The sequence below is a fragment of the Hemitrygon akajei genome, chromosome 27 (assembly GCF_048418815.1).
Source record: "Hemitrygon akajei chromosome 27, sHemAka1.3, whole genome shotgun sequence".
Lineage (NCBI taxonomy): Eukaryota > Metazoa > Chordata > Chondrichthyes > Myliobatiformes > Dasyatidae > Hemitrygon > Hemitrygon akajei.
The window spans coordinates 14,193,788-14,214,669 of record NC_133150.1 but is presented as its reverse complement, the minus strand read 5'-3'; the positions used below and the strand labels follow the sequence as shown (position 1 = coordinate 14,214,669).

The window sequence follows — 20,882 nt, the reverse complement described above, 5'->3', positions numbered from 1 at the left end:
CTCTCCCTTAAATACACCCAGCAAGTATACTGTATACACACACACACACACACACACAACAGAACATTGCTTATCAACTGTGGAAGTAACAAGGGAAGTGATCAAGATATACAAAAAAGCTGGATGAACTCAGCAAGTTGGGCAGCATCCATTGAAAGGAGCAGTCAACGTTTCGGGCCAAGACCCTTCGTCAGGACTAAAGAAGGAGGGGGCAGGGGTCCTATAAAGAACGTGGGGAGAGGGTGGAATGTGCCAGGTGAAAAAACAATCAGAGGAAAGTTCAAGGGGTGGGGGAGGGGAAGCAGGGAGGGGATAGGCTGGAGAGGTGATGTCTCTTGAATGACAGTGATCAAGGAGAACTTCAAAGGGAAACAAGGCATATTGACATTCTTAACAAATGAAAGTTTGGTCAGAATGTGCAAATGCTGTGATATGTCAGCGAAGATTTTGATAAGCAGAAATGTTCTGAATGGAATTTTAATCTCATTAGTGCCTTAAGTCACACACTCACCAAGTGCACATCATCCACTGAAACTGTTATCAGAAGGGTTAATTTTAACCTCAGGTTTCTTATATATTTTGATCTCTATGGTTTTTGACATTTAATTGTATGCTTACTATGCAAGCATATGCTTGGGGGCTCCTGGGTGTACCTTTCAGTAGCAATTAAGAGATGTTTTCAAGTGTGAAGGGTGCTCTATAAATGGATCTTTGCCTTGTGGAGAACTTTTCGGGACTTCACAAATTCAGATCATGTGTTAGTACAGAGATTTCGTTCATGGATACAAATCAACATTTAGTACTATGACTAATATCTGTTTATAACACAGAGTTCATATCTAAATTCATGAATATAATCACATCTGGACTTCAGTAAATAAAACAAAAGCTAGAACCAGCGGAAATGCCTTCCCCTACAAAAATTGTTATTTTTTGGAATGATCGGAGGAACTGTTAAATATTATTCAATGGCTGAATCACAAGGGCGAGGAATAGAATTAATATCCAAGTTTTAAAAAGTTCCAGTGCTTCTTCCAATTCTGAAAATAAATGTGGATATTCCATGCTTCTTAGCAAAAATAGATAAGTTGCAATAGCATCAAAACAGTGTATTACTTAGTGTAACATTTCTGGAAGTTTTTTTTATTAAGTGCGATCATGAACAATAGCTAGATCAGAAATACTGATCAAGTCAACTAGTTCCTAAAGAGAACTCTGATAGGTCAATCAGATGGTTCACTGCAGCTCAGCGATAGAACATAAAATCCGCAGTTTTCTGTTCCGTTGACGGAGAATGATCGCGATTGAAAATAAAGTGGAAATAATAAAGCGATTAGATAGAGGTGAAATGCCATCGGTCATTAGAAAATCTTTAGGCTACAGTCGGTCAACGATCGGAACAACTTCAAAGGATACAGGTAAAGGATAAAGTGAGAATAATGGAGCATGTGAAAGGCCCTGCCCCAATGAAAGCTACAATTATTGCTAAGCAATGCAGTGGTTTGATTATTGAAATACGTATGTTTCTTAAGTGTTTTATATGCATAGAAAGGTAAAATATATACTGTATACTAAGACAAACATTTGACTAACTGACGCTACATAATACCGGATGTCCCTGTTCCAACTTACATACAAATTCGACTTAAAGATAGAGTCAGAAACGGAACTGGTACTGCCAGTACTTGAGTTGTTTGAGCTTATCCTATCCAGTCAAAATATATTTATTTAAGTTCACCATTTTGAGGTGTTGATTATTGGGACTAAGGTTTTGAATGCCAGGGATTTGTATGCACTAAGTCACCAAGTACATTCAAGCCACATATGAACGTAAGGGGTACGGTAATATTGCAACCATGGTAGAAAATGAGCCATGATTTTGAAAAACTGAGCTGGGTAGAAAGGTTAAAAGTTCAAACTGGCAACTCTTGCTCCATTTTATGCTATTTTTTATTGTTCGGTGAGGCAGCTGCTGGTAGCTCGCTGGCCTTTTGGAATATACTGCGAGGTCACAGAGATTGGAAGTTAGTTTATCTGGGGTGACAGGAGAGAAGGAAGGCGGGTATGTGATGATGCAGTGGTATAGGAATAGGAATCGGGATCGAAACGGTGAAGCAAATTGTGGTGAGGAGGCAGGCGGAGGCGAGGCTAGTTCAGGAGATGAGCCGTGCTGGGACGTTACAAGGTGCATCGTGCCTGAGCCAATGTCTCAGACAGAGATTGCATCGCTGCCGGAGATGGAGTGTGTGATTTGATTTGGAAGAGTTTTGATGCCCGAGCACCTGACCCGGCCGTGAGGTTGGATTGCTACGTGCACTGAGCCTATTTTGTGAGATCGAAAAGGGTCCCAGGCTGGGCGGCTTGGGTCCTGGAGTCTGGCTCTAGCCGGTGCTTCGACAATTTAAACGGCAGCACAGATAGACTGGAAACATGAGTGCCGGGAACAGAGGCGAGGATCAAGTTGATTTTGCTCATTCTCCTGTGAATTTTCATTCCTTTCTCCACTATACCAAGGCTGTGAATTGATCTGGCTGCTGTGTGTTTCTGCCCTGCTGGTGTGATGAGCTGGACACCAAGGCTTGGGCCTACTCAGGCTGCTCCAGGAGTAGATCTGGGACTCAGTCTGATTGGAATGCAGTAGGCTAGCTTTTATTGTTCACATGGCATTTGTGTTTTGTTTCTCTCTCCCTCTCTGTGGTCTTTTGGTCTTTTTTATACTTGGGTCATGTGGTTTCTTGCTTTGTGGCTGCCTGTAAGCAGACAAATTTCAAGGTGTATAATTTATACATTCTTTGATGATAAGTGTGCTTTGAATCTTTGATAGAGCTGTCTAAGAGGCTCTTAAGGTAGGCAAATGAATCTGCAGACAATGGAAAGATATGGAGATTGTGTAGTCGGAAAGGTTTAGTTGCGTTGGGCATTTAGTTTCTAATTTAATTAGTTTGGCACAACATTGTGGGCTGAAAGGCCTGTTCTTATCTTCTATTGTATACTCAAATTTAAGTATTTTATATATTTCATTGAGATTGCCTCTCATTCCTTTAAACTCTAAGAGATGTTAGCCTGAACTGCTCAGTTTTCCCTCCTGGTTACCCTTCCCTCATCACCTATCCTGTCAGGGGAGATCCATACAGTGTTCTTCTTCATGACTGCTGATGTTTGAACCCACAACAATTACTCTGGGCTCTAACATCACTGACCTGCTCACTTCACTCAATACAACTGTCTTGGAACCTATCAACAGAGCGACAATGGCTGTTGTGTGAATTTCCCTTTAGAATTGAGACACTGAAGTGGAAACAAACCATTTACAGCCCTTAATAATATTGGAAAATATCGCAGTGATCTCTTTTTGACTGAAGCTGGCTCACAGATGGTGATGCATCACATATCCCCTGGGATCCACACATGCTGCTTTTATGCCCCAAGACATGCCTCAGATTTCTCACCAATGTATTTTTCCTCCTCTCATCCAACAGAAACTGTGCTGAATGAAATTTAATCCTTCTGGATGTCAACATTCTCATCAAATTATTTTGCTAATTTCATTTTGAATTCCATGCTGCAAAATTGTTTCCTCCAAGTCAAGGCCTGTTAATCTTTCTCAAATGTGACCAAACCCTTGAATTGCACTGGTGGTGCAATCAGGAATGTAATACCATTGTTCCGTGTTGAAGAAATGCTGGGCGTTATAAACACTTAGAGTGTGGTTAACAGTTTTGGGCCCCATATCTCAGAAATGATGTGTTGTCATTGAGAGAGTCCAGACGATGCTCACAAGGATGATGCTGGGAATAAAGGGGTTAACATATGAAGAGCATTTGGCAGATTTGGGCCTGTACTCACTGGAATTTAGAAAAATGCGGGGGGAATCTCATTGAAACTTACCATATGTTGAAAGGACTAGATAGGGTGGATGTGGAAAGGATGTTTCCTAAAGTGGGAGTATCTGGAACTAGGATCCAGAATTGAAGGGTGACCCTTTAGAACAGAGGTAAGGAGGATTTTTTTTTAGCCAGAGAGTAGTGAATCTGGAATGCTCTGCCACAGACTGTGGTGGAGGCCAAGTCCATGCGTATATTTAAGGCGGAAGTTCATCTCTTCCTGATTGGTCAGGGCATCAGAGGTGAGAAGGCAGGTGTAAGGGGTTGAGTGGGATCGGCCATGATGGAATGACTGAACAGACTCGATGGGCTGAATGGCCTAATTCTGCTCCTATATCTTATGGTCTGAAGTGCAACTCTTCGGCAAGTAACAAAGCTAATAAACTATATTACAATACTTTATTGCATATATATTTCAAAATGCATGTTGTTTGTGAATGACTTGGAAATAATGTAGAAAACCAGAGATGTTGGGAGCACTTCGCATTGATGAGCAGTAATCTCCGAATATTTGAGGCTTCAAAATTGTGGCTATCTTTTAGGATTTTAATTCTCTTGGGTAGCTTTCTGGAATTATTGAAAGAGAACTGTATTCTCTAACAACTGTCTGTGCTGAAGATGTTCATGGCATTGACTAACCTGATGGTCATCGGCTGCTGAGGATAATGCAGTGTCATCTTCTAGGTAGTTGCTTGACATCAGGGAGACCTTTTTTTATCCTCACCTTGTGAAATTTCTTGCAAGCTGACAGTGTGAGGATTATGTACGATGGAATAGAAATCCTATTCCTTGCTATATAAGTTTTGTGTAAAACTTTTTGTTTTAAAGGAGAATTTGGACCCCCAGCTTTCCACACAAACACAATTGCACAATAGTCCATAAATCAGTGTAATTGGGCAGAGTTTTAGAATGCAAAGATGATTTTCTTTTCCTCTAAATCATCAGGAGATTTCAGAGTTGTTATTTAATTCTTTTTTTATTAGTACAGCTGCAAATACAGAACATGCAAAATAAGTATTTTATTAAAGTTATCTGGTATAGCACATGTTTGTAGCTTAATATTAAATCACTGAAACTCATTTAAACAGTACACTAAATTGTTTGCTGGTTTCATTGTTGTGCATTTAATTAAGTATATTGTACACACACACACACACACACACACACACACACACACACACACACACACACACACACACACACACACACACACACACACACACACACACACACTCTCTCTCACTGTGATTGATAAGTTTGTGGCCTAACATAAAAGGAGATGAGAATACTGTAGGCCACGAACTTATCAATCACCCCGCGTGTGTATATCCTAAAATTTAAAAGGTATCAGTGGAGCCTATGCTTAAAAAAAAAGTTATATAAAGAGCTCGCAAGGAGACTCAGACTGTATTGATTTGATATTTGATCCAGAAGAAGGCTTAATTTTGAGTCTAAATTTTAATGTGAAGCAGAATGGAAACATGAATTGCTCTAGATGTCACTTATGTTTGAAAATGCTAAACATTTTCACCCGTCAGTCTGTTGGGGTCATCTACTGTACCCGGTACTCATGGTGTGGGCTTCTGTAATACCGGTGAGACCCGACGTAGATTTGGAGTTTGTTTCGCCAAGCACCTGCACTCTATCCACCAGAAAAAGCCGGATCTCCTGGTGGCCACCTATTTTAATTCTGCTTCCCAGTCCCATTCCGGCATCAGACTGTGCCCTCCTCTACTGCTGTGATGAGGCCACACTCAGATTGGAGCAGCAACACCTTATATTTCATCTGGGTGGCCTCCAATCTGACGGCATGAACATTGATTTATCGAGCTTTCAGTAATTGCCCCCAATTCTCCTTCAGTTTTCCCCATTCCCATTTCCCTCTCTCACTTTACCACCTTACCTGCCTGTCGCCTCCTGGTGCTCCTCCCCCCATCCCTTTCTTCCATGGCTTTTTATCCTCTCCTATCAAATCCCCCCTTCTCCAGCCCTTTATCCCTTTCACCAGTCAACTTCTCAGCTCTTAATTTCACCCCCCTGCTTCCCAGTTTCACCAATCACCTACTAACTTGTACTTCTTCCTCCTCCCAACCTCCCATCTTCTTATTCTGACATCTCATCCTTTTTCTCCGGTCCTGATGAAGTGTCCCAGCCTGAAATGTTGACTGTTTTCTCTTTTCCATACATGCTGCCTGGCCTGCTGTATTCCTCCCGCATTTTGTGTGTGTTGCTTGGATTCCAGCATCTGCAGATTTTCCCTTGTTTGTGATTCGTGCCATTTTGTCAATTTTCTATGAAATAGGTTAGCTATATTCAGAGCAGTCGAGGGGCAAATTCTACCCTTGAGTTTGGTTTTTGGCTTTCACTGATACTTTACTTTGTCCGAGCCCCATAAAGCCATTCCAACTTGGTCAAATTACCTTTCAGCTCTTTTGTAACCTCACTTTAGAAGTGTTTTTCCTTTGCATTCACAACTTGTGCAGCTTGCTACCTCTGTACGGCCAGGCGCCCCGTGAAAGGTTGAAGTCATGCTTAGTTGTTTGTGTTAACACAGTATTGTTGTGGTTGCACATTGTACTCCAGTTCCAATGACTGTACATTAATCCAATTCAACTCACGTATGTGGGATGTCTGTTATTTTCAGTTCTCCTTTTTGTTAGAATTATTTTCATCATTTTCTTCTTATTCTAGTAGTGTGGATATTGTGGAATTGGGATCACACCAAAGTGTACCTATCTTTCCAAAACTAGGGGTTTGCCAGACACATTTTTAATGTACTGTCATGCCTGCTGATAGCTGTCTTGGGGTCAATCACTGCGATGGCTTGGCCATGAGATTGTGATGTAAGGTTTTCTCATCTTCAGGCTTATATCTCATTATTCTGTCTGTGCTCTTGCCATCTCATGACATTACTACCCTGCTGTTCCTGGTAGTCAGGTGTCACGACCAGTCGGTAAATGCACAATGGTGAACAACAAATCTTGCATATTGCAAGATAAATTTAGAAAAGCAATTCTGTCATTCTGCAGAACAAATGTAAATTTGGATCTTAGAAGGAGCTTGCTTCATTTTCACAGTTCATTATCTCATTTATAGAATTTGATTGGATCATTGCCTTGTAATTTACCAGGAGATATCGATTATCACCATGTAACCTGTACAAGGTTCAGTTATGTAGTACTGAACTTGCAATCTAAGGCAATATTTTGAATGATTCCACTGGAGCCTAAGTAAAATATTAGTCCAGAATTAATCATAAAGTCAAATATCACTTACTTAGCTTCTCACATATAGCTGTGAAGTCACAAATTAACATTCCCCATAGGAAGTAAGCTTGAAGAAAGTGTGGGTCAAAGATAGGCCTGTAGCACCATTAGTCTTTAATCTGAGCTCTTTTCAAATACGTTTCCCTGCTGGGCATGTGTTTTCTTTATTCCTCTATATACTTAACACATGTCTATATTTGCAAAGAAGCTTATGAAGATATATAGTCATGATCATTTACATATTCACGTGACTTCATCTGTTTCGGCAGCAAGATTAACATTAAGGGCAAATTTTTCACCATAGGAAGGTACCAAATTAATCTTTTAAGTAAGTACTTTTGCTCTTCCATGGTTAGGCAAATAATATATTTATTTTAGCCATGTGAAATCACTATCAACCAAATCAACCGAACCACTGTCACTAATATTGAAATAACATTGCAACGTCAAATAAAAAATGTAGTTATAAAAGTATTGTTAGTTGTAAATGCTAGCAGGAAGTTAAAGGATTATGTTTCCTTTTTGGTAAATCACTATACAGTGATGACTTTCATTTATTTACCATCTTTGTCAAGGTGTTAAAAACAGAAGTTAAAAAGAATTGAAGCTGAGCTACAAAGAAATACAGTACTAAGGAAGATGACCAAGTCCTTGGTCAAAGGCCAGTTTTTAAATTGTGACTTAAAGGAGAGAAGAGGGAGCAACTGTAATAATGGGGATTTCGTCAACTTCCGACCTTGTAGCTGAAGCCAAGACAGCAATGATGGAGTGATTGCATTTGGGATGTGCAAGAAACACAATTGGTAGACATAAATCTGAACTAGCTTGCAGAGATATGAAGAAAGAGACTTCATAACTGAGGCATTGCACAGTGGTTGTACATTTTAGGTCTGTAAGCATAGGATGATGGTTAAATGTAGCTTGAGAGTCCAGACAACCAACTTAATTGACCTCTCGATCAGCAATCTGCAATCTTCCAGTCGAGATGATGCTACTGAATGTGTGTGACAGCTTCTGGTAGTCAAAAAGATAAGAAATCGGTCTAAAAACATCACTAAAAATACCTTTTCTGTGGTAAATTGTGTTAAATTATCGCGGCAAACAGTGAAGGGGGTGAGGGATGGTGAGGCAAGTTCGGGGGATGATCTGAGATGGTGTGCTGCAGAGGCTTTGCAGTTGGAGTTCTGATGCCTGTACAGCTGGCCGGGAGTAAGGTTGGATCGTTCTGGGCTCCAAAGGGTGAATTCAGAGCTCGGGCAGAGAAGTTCCAATGATCATTCAACTGGCCTGTTTGCAAGTTGGATTACTCTGGGCAATGAGCTGATCTGAAGAGCTTGGGAGAGGCTTCGGGCTGGGCGACAGAATCTGGGCCTGGGGTGAGTCACTGGGTGGCGTGATCTAGGCCCAAAGCCTTTCGCAGCAGCAGTGTCTGGGTCCTAGTGCGAGGTATGATACGCTGTTTCCGCAACCTCCAGGCCACCAGAGCCTTTTACTGTTCTGTTGTGGGGTCAATTTAAATGCCAGCCCAGATAGACTGAAAAGACAAGGTGTCGGTGGGGATGAAAGCCGATTTTGTTCAATCTTCATGATGGTCACCTCCATGGTGCTGAGGCTATAAAAACTGCCCCGACTGCTTTGCTCTGTGCCTGCTAATATGATTAACTGATAAGCGAGGCTTTGGGCCTGCTCCTGGTTGCTCAGGGTTCAGACCTAAGGACTCAGATTTAGTTTGAATTGTTGTTGTTCGCTTCAATTGGTTTGCATGATATGTATTTTTTTCTTTTTCTTGCACATTGAGTGTTGGTCTTTTTATTTGAATTTTTTCTTTAATTGGGCTATTTTGGGTTTCTTGCTTTGTAGCTACCTGTGAGCATGCAAGTCCCAAGGCTGTGGAATTTACACATTCTTTGATAATAAATGTCCTTGAATCTTGAATCTTGACTAATGAGGATTTCCACAATGAGTGACAGAAGCAAAGATGCTGCTGCATGGAAGGAGGCAGAGGTGCCAACTGATATGTGGTCTGAAACTCAATTAAGGCTGTGAATGGTCTAGTTCCAATTTGGACAATTGTCAAGAGAAGGGGCAGTGTCAGCGGATAAGGGGAAGAGTTTACCATAGGGAGTCAAGACCACAGATTTAGTAATCCCAATACTTAACTTTTACTTTAGAGACAATGGAGAGTAGGGTCTGGCTGTAGCTTATTTATTAGTCCTCAGTGAGGCTTCATTTAAAGCGCTGACTTCAACTGGGACTCAGGTTGGCTGGCATTTACAGGATTCCCTGTGAATGTGGAGCAGCGTATATCGGCCAGACAGGTCCCCAGTGGAAGCCCACATCCCAGAGCACAGGAGGCATTTCCATTTGGGTTTCTCAGAGAAATCATCAGTAGCAGAACATTGCATTTCCAATGGCAATAGGATTGACTTTGACGGCACAAACCTACTGTGCCATGCCAATGGCTTTTAGGACCGCCTGGTAAAGAAAACCTTTGAAAAGAATTTTAACAAAGACGAAGGCTCAGTCCGAATAAGAACTGGAATTCGATTGTGAACAAGATGGGAGAACAGAAACCTGATTGGTTAGTTCTCATCCACCCATGAGGGACGGACTAAGGGGGGTATAAATACCACTGGACTAGACATGCCAAGGCATCATCCCTGATGAAGATGGCAGAGTTTGTCATCGAAACATTGGTTATAATCGATACCTGTACCAGCTGGAAGCCCAAGAAGAGCTTATAAACCGAAAAATCCATTCAAGCTGATTAAAATACACCAGATTTATTATCTATCTGTTTGGCATTCAAATGGAATGCCAGGTTAGATTAAACTCTTGTAGATCAACCAAAATATATTTCACATTTGCTTTACTTTCTCATTTTTATATCTTTCAAAGCAGGTGCTCCTTCTGGGAAAAAAAAACAGATCGCTGATATAAAAATTGAATTTACTGAGCAGTGGATCTATGCCCAGTATTAAGTTGTGATAAATAACTTAAGGATATGAATATTTGTTTTTACTGACTGTTGAAGGCAATGTCAATGTGCACCTAATTTTGACCTCTGATTGTTATTGAGAATGTGTTGAACTTCCAGTGCTCATGAATTAGCTTTAATGCCCTGCATAATTCAAAAGGAAAGGCTCAGTGCATTTGCCATCACGGTCAGTTTCTATCCACTGTGTCAATTCAATTCAATGTCATAAATTTGATTTTTCAGCCTTGTTTAATCTGATTGGACTCATCGGGAAGTATAAATCATTTCCATGGAAGGGAATGTTTGTCATTCTCATTCACTTATCAATGTGTAAGCCTAATGAAACATTTTAAATTTGTGTTAATTGTATTCCTAAACAGGAGAATTCTACTTTCAGTAATGAAGCTGACGCCTCCTTTGAATGAACACTGAATAAAGCTGTATAATTTCTAGTTCTATAAATAGTTCTTTGTCCTACATATCTAAGTTTGAAGCAGTTGGTTAAATTGTAGCTAAGAGAACCATTTTAGTTAAATAAAATGGTTCTCCAGTTCTGTCCCTAAATTCTTAAATGTGTGAACCAGATTGCAACTCTAGAGAGCCTCATCTGCACCGTTCTGCAGACTGCCATGATTGGCTTTAGTCACCTGTAGTCTCCATTCCCACCAATAGTGGGTCCCGAAGTGGAACTGCAGACCTGCTGCTGAAAACATCATGGACTCCAATGACATGGTTTGAATGTGGCTGAGAGGTTACTGAGGAAGCCAGGCTCCCAGAGGACTGTTGAAAGCTTTGACAGTCTGCAAGACTTTGCTGCCGGCTTGGGCAGTTCTAAAAGCTTTGAGTGTCATTCAGTCTTCCTTTCCATTTGAATTTTGTCGTTCTTCAGTATCCAGTCAGGTTTAGTGGGCTCTGAGGTGACTGATGTGGGAACTGCGATTCTTCGGTCAGTGAGGTAGGAGGTGCAGATGAGTTTGGTGGGTGTTCCTGACGCACGGCAGCAGTCACGGTAGTATAGTGGTCAGTGCAATGTTATTACAGCTTGGAGCGTTCCGGAGTTCACCATCCGTGAGGAGTTTGCGTGTTCTCCCCGTGAACGATGTGGGTTTCTTCCGGTTTCTGGTTACCTCCCACTCTTCAAAGACGTACCAGTACAAGTGCCTCAGGCCCCACAACCTTTGGTTTAAGGACTCTTTACCTTGTTATTTCATGCTCTTATTTAGTACCATTTATTTATGTTTGCATTTGCACAACTTGTTGTACTTTGATCCTGTCTACAGTTATTGTTCTGTGGAGTTGCTAAGCATGCCTGAAGGTAAAAGAATATCAGGGTTGTATGTACTAACATGTATGTGCTCTGATTATAAATTTTACTTTGAACTTTGGGATTAGTTGATTAATTGGTCATTGTAAATTGTCCTGTGATTTGGCTAGGGCTAAATAGGCAGGTTGCTAGATAATGCCATACTGTATCTCTAAATAAGTAAAATAAGTGGCCTTAACATTCTCAATACCATCTGAATGATCCTTCCCCAGAATATCTCGGGTGTTTCTTAATGGAGATGTTGCTTGCTGTCATCTGGTGATCCTTTCCCACTTGAGACCTCAGAGTGAAAATTTAAAACAAAAATGCAGATGCTGGAACTCGGAAATGAGAACAGATGATGTTGAGAATGCTCAGCAAGTCACGCAGCAGGCGGCAGAAAGAGAAACTGAAGTAGTATTTCCGGTTCGGAGCCAGGAGTGAGATGAAGAGCCGCAGAGAGTGTAGGGAGAGATGACCAGGACAAAATGACTTCGGTGCTGCTCTGGGGATGAGTACAAATGAAATCATCTGGTTCAGAGGATGATGGGGTTAATTACAAAGAGAAAGCATGAACAGTGCATAAGAGCAATGAAATGAGTATAGTTAGTAGAAATACAAAGCAATATGAAAGCTGCAAAATGCAGAGATGGTCAGGTTTCAGATTGAAGAGGTGATTACCCCAAGGTTATTGGGGGAATCTCAGGGCGAATGACCTCCAGCAGTGGAAAGAGCTGACAGACATTTTTTAAACAGCATATATGGATTTGCTGCTATTTATAAAGCTAAGCACTGATGGTTTTGGTCGGAATCATTAACAAGCGCTGAAAGGGGAGACATTGACAACACAGACATGTGCACTATTGACCCATTATTTCACTTTCCCTGAGAAGAAATGGGGCTGCGTAATATTGTAAGGCTGGCCTTGGTGCATCCCACAATCAGATCCTGGATCAGTGCAACAGCTGCACGCTAATCCTAGAACAGCTGATTGAAAGTTTGATTAACTCATAATGTTTTAGCCACGTAGATAGCAGTGGAATAAGCAGGAATTAAATCCATGAGGCCATTAGAAATAGAACATATGGTTCCAAGAGATGAGAAATGTGTGTGTGTGGGGGTGGGGGGGGGCGGGAGAATTATTTGCACACTGCAATTTATGAAGTAATAACTGAAAGCACATTTTTTCAAGTTAGAAAACCATATAAAGGCTAACCTTCTGTTACCATCACAGTGAAATGTGTGGAATCAAAATTTCCATTTTTAGGTCACTAGTGGACAGGGAAATAGTCCCCGACCATGTGCCAAACATGTATAATGCACAGCTGCTACTGTTTATACTTTATTCTGATGCTCAATTGCAGTAGAACTGACTCTTGGACAGCGTGCAAATGCTACTTTATCACGTGAAGCTTTCCATCGGGGATTTCTTACTCTGACAATGCATGAATGCGAGTCCCAGATTTACTAATCATGTTTAACACGGAGGATAAGTCTTTACCATCTCATGATTTGGATCGTATTTTACAAAACGCAAGAATCCTTCCATTTATTTTGGAATGATAGCATCAGAAGATATTTGTGGTATTCTAGTTGAATACTTTGCATTAGTATATCACCAGGAAAGCGATGAGGAGATGAAGCCAAAGCACTGAGATTTTGACGCATATTAAGATGAACAAGACCACAGGGCCTGATAGAATCTATCTCAGCATGTTACAGAAAGCAAGGGAAGAGATTTCTGGGACTCTGACAGTGATTTACACATAATTTATAGCCCTGGATGTGGTACTGGAAAAATGGAGAGGAGCTCATGTTGTTCCTATAAACAATTGGGTGTTGGGGACAAGGCAGGAATCTACAGTCCAGAAAGCCTTACAGCAGCAATTGGGAAACTGTTGGGCATCTTGCTTTGGGGTGGGATTTATAATCATTTGGAGAGACACAGACTGATTGGGAAAGTCAGCATGCTATTGTTCCTGCTTCAGAAATCCAATTCAGTGCTTTCGGGAGGTTTTCTAGCAACTTGGTGAAGACAAAGCAGTACACATGGACTTCAGCAAGGCTTTTGAGAAACAGGATGCAGAATTGGCTCGCTGAGAGGTGACAGAGGGTAATGGTGAAGGATTGTTTTTAAAAACTGTGACAAGTGTACCACAGTTTGATACTAAGTTGTTCGTCATATGTTATAGTTTTTTTCCAGGGGTAGAGGAGTCTAAAGCTAGAGGACATAGGTTTGAGGCGAGAGAAGAAATAATTACAGGAGATCTGAGGGCCAAGTCTTTCACACAGAGGGTGGTACTGCAGTCAGGTACAGTCACGGTATTTAAAAAGGATCTGGACAGGTACATAGATAGGAAAGGGGTCATATACAGGAAGTTGGAATTTACATAGATTGTATCATGGTCAGATGAGGTGACTATTTTGGTGCTGTGCAACTTTATGATTCTATCATGTTGACATTAATGGCTGGATCATTTTCTGATAAACATCTCTGCTGCAATATTCCAGTTAAGCTGTGTAGAATTTGTTTGTATAGAATTTCATTCAAAAATCAAGGTCTCGTATTATCTCTAGGTTTTCCTCTTTTTCCAGATTTGTTCATTGCATTGTTTTTCGGTATTCCTTGATCCCACCGAAGTGGCCACCCCTCTTTAACATGTGAGCCAAGTCAGTGAACGTCCAAAGGTTATTAGGCCAAAGAGGCTTTAAAATTACATCTAATCTAGCAGCAATCTTACTTGCAGCAGGGGCTCTGGAAATCAATCAGGAGTCAAGCCACAGAGTGACTTTCCCTTCGCCAGCCCAAGATTACTGGGCACAACTCCTGGCTCTGTTGAAATCGGATGTGACATTTCAGGTCAGGGTCAAATCTGGTACTGTAGCTTAAGGACACTGAGCACCATTTGTCTTTACCCAGAAGACTATGAAAGAGCAACAATCATGAATGATTTATTTTTGTCACAGATGGATATGTGCACTCTCTCGGAAGGGCATAGATGCACACTGATAATGCTCCTTTAATTTTAAAATCTCTGTTTTGTAAAACAATATTTGTATAACAAAGAAATTATAAATTCTGTATGTAGATCTAAATCAGACTGATAAGTGTTCTTTCCATTCTGTATGTTATGTATCACACTGCAAAGTGACGACTTTCAGAACGTAATGTATGTCATTGATATTACAGATGATTCTGATTCTGCCTGAATAAAAACGCACGCAATACTGTGCACCTGCTATAACCAGTTCACATCATTAGTTGAACTCTGTTCTAAAGGCTTCCTGGACTCTTTCTTGTACAGAATCTTTCAAAGCTTGAAGCTAAATAACTTAAATCTGCCTTAGAATTTGGAAGCATGTTGTGCCTGGTCTGCAACGCAGTGTGTGTTGCTCTTCAAAAGTGAACACAGCAGACCAGATTGTCACATCTCAAGTCTTGGTCAGGCATATCAGATGCTAAATATTCCCAATTAGTGGATGTAAAAATAATCAAAAATGTATTTCACACTCATTAAAAAACAACTCTCAATTAAATAGATTTTTTTCCTAAATCCAGCCATCACTAATTATATAAAATGATTTAATCTCATAATGCATACTTTAAAGTGACTGATTACTTCAAGGCATGTTATTAAAAAAATCACTTTCATGGGTACTTTGCTCAAACTAGGACATAAGATTTGCTCCTTTAGGCTCTGAGAGGTAAATTTTCTCAGGGCCTTCAAAGCTAAAGGACTTTGGTTCCTGCGGGGAACAAAACACAGTTAAGATAATTATGAGCTGTGAATGATGGGGGGAAGAAAGCAAATATTGGTCCTGAACTTTTAGTGAGAGTTGAGGCAAAGTTACTCACCACTGACTTCCAAGAAAGTCCCCTACAACGAACAAGTAATCTCTGTAGTGAGAACATCTTTTGCTCTCATCTGTCAGTTCAGAGAGATCCTCCACAGTAGTTACATTAAAGAGTCTTCACATGAAGCAAAATGTTTTAATAAACATATAACATTCGTACATAGTTAAAGGTTTGAATGAACATAAGAACATAAGAAATAGGAGCAGGAGTAGGCCCTCTATCCTGTCAAGCCTGCTCTGCCATTCAATAAGATCCTAAATGATCTGGCCATGGACTCATCTCCACCTACCTGTCTTTTCCCCATAACCCTTAATTCCCCTACTATGCAAAAATTTATTCAACCTTGTCTTAAATATATTTTCTGAGGTAGCCTCCACTGCTACCATCGATTCACCACTCTCTGGGAAAGCAGTTCCTCTCATCTCCATCCTGAATCTACTCCCCCGAATCTTGAGGCTATGTCCCCTAGTCTTAGTCTCACCTACCAGTGTAAACAACTTTCCTGCCTCTATCTTATCTATCCCTTTCATAACTTTATATGTTTCTATAAGAATTCCTCTCTGAATTAACACAATATGATTAAAGTTGAAACAAAAACATCACAAATGAACTAGTTAGAATATTAAAATAACTAAGATGGGTGCATTTTAAATTTCTTTATGTTGGAGATTTACAACACAAATAATAGCTTTACCTTTTATTTGAATATGCTATTAATGTATAAAAGTTGCTTGACAATAATTATAATGTAGCTTACAATGTATAAACTCACTTACGGAGCAAGCAGGAGTGAGGAACAGGGAGTGATGGTCAACAAAGGGCTAATATCCCCAGTTAATTCACGTCATGACCAATATTTCTTGCATGCTCCTGTTTTACTATGAGGTTCAAACCCAGGACAGAGGTCAACAGTTTTGTCAGCTAATTTCTGCTATTAAACACAGAAATTAGTCTTGCAATCTGAATGATCTCATTTGATGTGTACCTGACAGTGGAGAAATATCAGAGCTGGTGAGGTGAATCTTGCCTGGTAATACTCAGACCAACTTCCAATTGATTTTTTATTGAGTTAGAATGGATTGCTAATACAATCTTAAAAGGTGCAAAGGAATTACTTTTCAAATTACATATTAAAATGTGTATAAATGGATATAATTTCCAGACACCTCCATTCAGAAGTATTTGAGGAATTCCTCTTTAGTCTATTGAATTCTCAAACAGTGGAGGCTTAGACTGGATTGTCGACAATAATATTATGATCCCTGCTCTAAGCTCGACCAGCACAGAAATCCGAAAGTTGCTGCCAGTTTCCAGTTTAATGGCAGCAGTCCTGACTTTTCCCACATTATTACCATCTGCCCATGGAGAAATAAATTGGTTTACCCTCTGGGTGTAAAAGTGAAAGTTATGAGTCACAGTAGAACAAGCCTACCTTATGACTTTGGTGGATAATTGCATCAGGGACCAACATGTTGCCAGTTATTCTGATGCTGACAGTGGATATGCCCAGAAAATACATGCTGCTGCTTATTGAAGAAGAATGTGCCTGCAGAGAAGACCTGTTTGGTGTGTTGATGCATCATAACAGTGCAGTGGCATATGCACAATGGGCAATAAAAGAAAAGAGGTACAAACTTCGAGATTACAAAGTACCAAGAAGTAAGATAGAGTTGGTGTTTAGTGAAAAATATAGCAGCACAAGACCCTTCAAGCCTGTTCCATCATTCAATATCCCACAGATCTTTGAACCCAGACCTTATCCTGCCATGGTAATGTGCTGAAACGTTGTTCTCTCTCACTATCCTTTGTGGACCACCTTCCCCTGTGAAGCACTGTCACCCCACCACATATTCATACAGCCCTGGTGCCAACACATACTGAGCTGAATCCACAACCTACTTGTTTATCTTGAGTGCCTTGTGTTAATGAAGTGAAGGCCTACAAGCTCACAAGAAATTCTAGATAGAAGCTACTGTTTGACTGATTCTAACTACACCTTCCCCCCCCCCCCCACCCCAAATGAGAAAGGGTTGCTAAGTCAAAAGTCAAAATTAAGTTTATGGTCATAAGCACAAGTGCTTGTATGCACAGGTACAATGGAAAATTTAGCTTGCAGCAGCATCTTGTAGCATCAGAGATGCAACATTGACAACAAGATCTAAATTATACAGGCAAGAACACAATTAGGACAAAAAAACAAAGACAACCAAGGTGGTCAAAGCTATCATAGTGTTGCTTTACTGAGATAGTGATTAGGGTTGTGCAGGTTGGTTCAAGAACCAAGTAGTTGAAGGGAAGTAGCTGCTCTTGAACTTAGTCATGTGGAACTTCAAGCAACTGTACCTCCTGCTCAATGGTAGCTGCAAGGAGATGATGCTCAGGTGGCAGCTATGTTTCTGTTCCTTTACTTCCTGATGACCTGATTACTAGATTATCTGGATTAATTTAAACGAGATTCATCCAATCCTGTTAGAAAGTAGTGTTCACAAACATCATTTTGCCACAATTTCCTGACTTCATTCTTCTTTGTGCTTGCAGGTAAAATTGATACTAAGGTCCAAGACAAAGGAAAGTTGGCTCTCAAAGGAACAAGCTTGCAAAGATCTTCATCTGATGCTAGTAGGGACAGAGTTGGAGAAGCACGAAAACCTCCATCAGGAATCTCCAGGCCCTCCACTGGAGGTTCCTTTGGCTATAAGAAACCTACGACGGGCACCGCAACGGTAATGACAGGTGGTGGAAGCTCTGCACCTGCGGGGAAAACTCACAAGTCCACAGGCATTCCTGTTAAGCCAACCAACTCCAGGAAAACCAGCCTTGACGTATCCCAAAACAATGATGGTTTCATGTCGTCAGGTGCAAGGACAGCAGTGCAGTACCGAAGCCTGCCCCGTCCAGCCAAGTCAAGTTCTGTGAGCGTCACTGGCAGAGCAGGTGTAAATAGACCTGTCAGTAGCAACATTGACCCAAGCCTCATCAGTAGCAAGCAAGGAGGCATCCCCGTGTCACGTCTGAAAGAACCCTCAAAAATTGGTTTGGGGCGTACAAGTTCAGGTCCGGTAAATCAAACGGATCGAGAGAAAGAGAAGGCCAAGGCAAAAGCAGTGGCTTCAGATACTGAATGTACAACTGCAGCAAGTTCTGCAAAGCCCACGGCAGTCCCGGAAAGTCAAAATAAACTGCAAGGAATGCGACAGCAAAGTTCCAAGTTCTCAGAGATGTCATCTCCAACAGCACAGAGGTGAGTTGCATGAACTTTCAGGTGGTACATGTCCAACAGGTTTTAATCATGTACTTCATTCATTGCATTTTAATATGCAATCATTTTTTATTGTTAATATAGTAAAGCTAAAGTGCAGTGGCCATGAATCATATTTTATTTTGTGTTTTAACAGTATGGAATTTCATTTCCAATTGGATTGAGGCCAAAACAATCCTGTTATTTTAATGTCTGTCTTTGTCATCGAAGACACCTGTGTTGTTTCTCCTTTATTAAAGTTTAGTTTTCTTGTATCCATCATAATCTAGCTTCAAGCATTTTTAGGTTGGAACTTAAATGCAGATTTTATTGAGGATGACATGATTCTGTTCTCTTTTTAATGGTGCTTGCTTTTATCATTGAAGACACCTGTGTTGTCCTCTCACTTCCATATGGCTAATAGATATTTCTCCCTGATCACTGGCAGTGGGCCACGTTATACTAATTGACAGATAGTCCTTCACTGGAAATGCTTTGCAGCACTTTCTCGTAAAACTTGCCTGCTGAATTGGCCCCAGTTTTAGACCAGCCACAGGGACAGCAACTGCATTCATTTAAATTAAAAGAATCAGTGGCAAGTGAACTTTGTATTAGAGAATTTGCATTTCGTAAATAGCTATTCAGTTAAATATTTTAATCGTTAAGATCGTTCTTGTTTTAATCTTTAATAATTGAAGTAGTGCACTAGTAATGCAGTGTCCAGTTGTTCAGAAATGCGTATGATTGTGTATATGGCCAAAAGTTGGAGTTCCAGAGAGCGGCTGGGTCTGGGGTCTGTGCTATATGCAACCAGGCCTCAGGTAGGGGATCAGAACACCAGAGTGGGTGGTTTTGTAGCTGGAGCCATGGTCCTGAGTGCTTGTATATTTCCTATTTCTCCTCCTCACCGAGTTTACTGGATAATTTATTGCACCACCGTATAATATGTAAAAAAACTGAAATGTGCCTGTGTTTCCATATTGTTAGAATTAACGTTCAATTCCTCAGAAAGTCTGCTCATCCAACGCTACTAAAATTAGAAGGATGTAGAATTACTGAAGCTTTATTGAAGGGAGGAGGTCCTGTAAAGAGATTTTAGGGAGCTAGGTGGAAAGCTGAAAAGCAGGACCTGCGGGGTAGTAATCTCTGGATTGCTGCCTGTGTTACATGCCAGTGAGGGTAGGAATAGAGTGATTTGGCAGATGAATGCGTGGCTGAGGAACTGGTGCAGGAGGTAGGGTTTCAGATTTCTAGATCTCTCCTGGGGAAGTTAGGACCTGTACGAAAGGAACGGATTACACCAGAACCTGGGAGGAACCAGTGCTTTGCCCAGAGGTTCACTAGAACTGTTGGGAGGGTTCGAACTAATTTGACAGGGGGTGGGAAACTGAGTGGTAAGGCTGAGGATGGAGGAGTTCTATACAAGTAGAGGCAGTGTGTAATGAGACTGTTATAGACAGGCAAATGATGGGGCAAAATTGCTTTCAGTGGGATGAGTTGCAGTGTGGCAGGGGGGACAAAATCAAAAAGAGTGAAAAATACAAGACTAAATGTGTTATAATTGAATGCACGCAGTATACAGAATAAGGTAGATGGCCTTGTAGAGCAGTTACAGATTGGCAGTTATGACATTGTGGGCATCACTGAGTTGTGGCTGAAAGAATATCAATAGCTCAAAGCTTAACATCCAAGGATACACATTTTATCGAAAGGACAGGCAGGTAGGTAGAGGTAAAAAAAAATTGCAGTCAAATACTTAGAAAGAGATGACATAAGATCAGAAGATGTAGAGTGTCCTTGTAAGTAGAGTTGAGAAACTGCAAGGGTAAAAAAGATCCTGATGGGAGTTATATAGAGGCCTCAGAACATTAGCTAGGATGTGGTCTACAAATTACACCTGGAGATAGAATATATATGTTAAAATGGCAATGTTACAATAGCCATGAGGAATTTCAATATGCAGGTAGATTGCGAAAATCACTTTGGTGCTGATTTTGGACACCAAGAGAGAGAATTTGTAGAATTCCAGTGAGATGGCTTTTTAGAACAAATTGTGGTTGAGCCCATTGGGGGATTAGCTACAGTATTCTGAATTGGGTGTTGTGTGATGAACCAGATTTGACTAGCAAGCTTAAGGTAAAGGAACCCTTAGGAGGTAGTGATCATAATATAATTGAATTCAGCCTGCAGTTTGAGAAGGAGAAGCTAAAGTCAGATGTATCAGTATTATAGTGGAGAAAGGGGATTACAGAGGCATGAGTGAGGAGTTGCAAAAGTTGACTGGAAGGGGACATTAGCAGGGATGATGGCAGAGCAGCAGTAGCTGTGGTTTGGAAGGTGCAGGATAGATCCATAGCA

The 20,882-nt window shown here is 40.8% G+C and overlaps 1 protein-coding gene across 7 annotated transcripts in view; it reads left to right on the top strand.

Annotated features, from left to right (window-relative positions):
- LOC140717136 (neuron navigator 1-like) overlaps positions 1-20,882 on the top strand; it is a 679,346-nt gene that overhangs the window by 520,994 nt on the left and 137,470 nt on the right. For all 7 annotated transcript variants that reach the window (XM_073030393.1, XM_073030394.1, XM_073030395.1 and 4 more), the window contains one exon: positions 17,825-18,527. In XM_073030393.1, the coding sequence (XP_072886494.1) occupies positions 17,825-18,527 (703 nt within the window). The remainder of the gene's footprint in view (positions 1-17,824; positions 18,528-20,882) is intronic.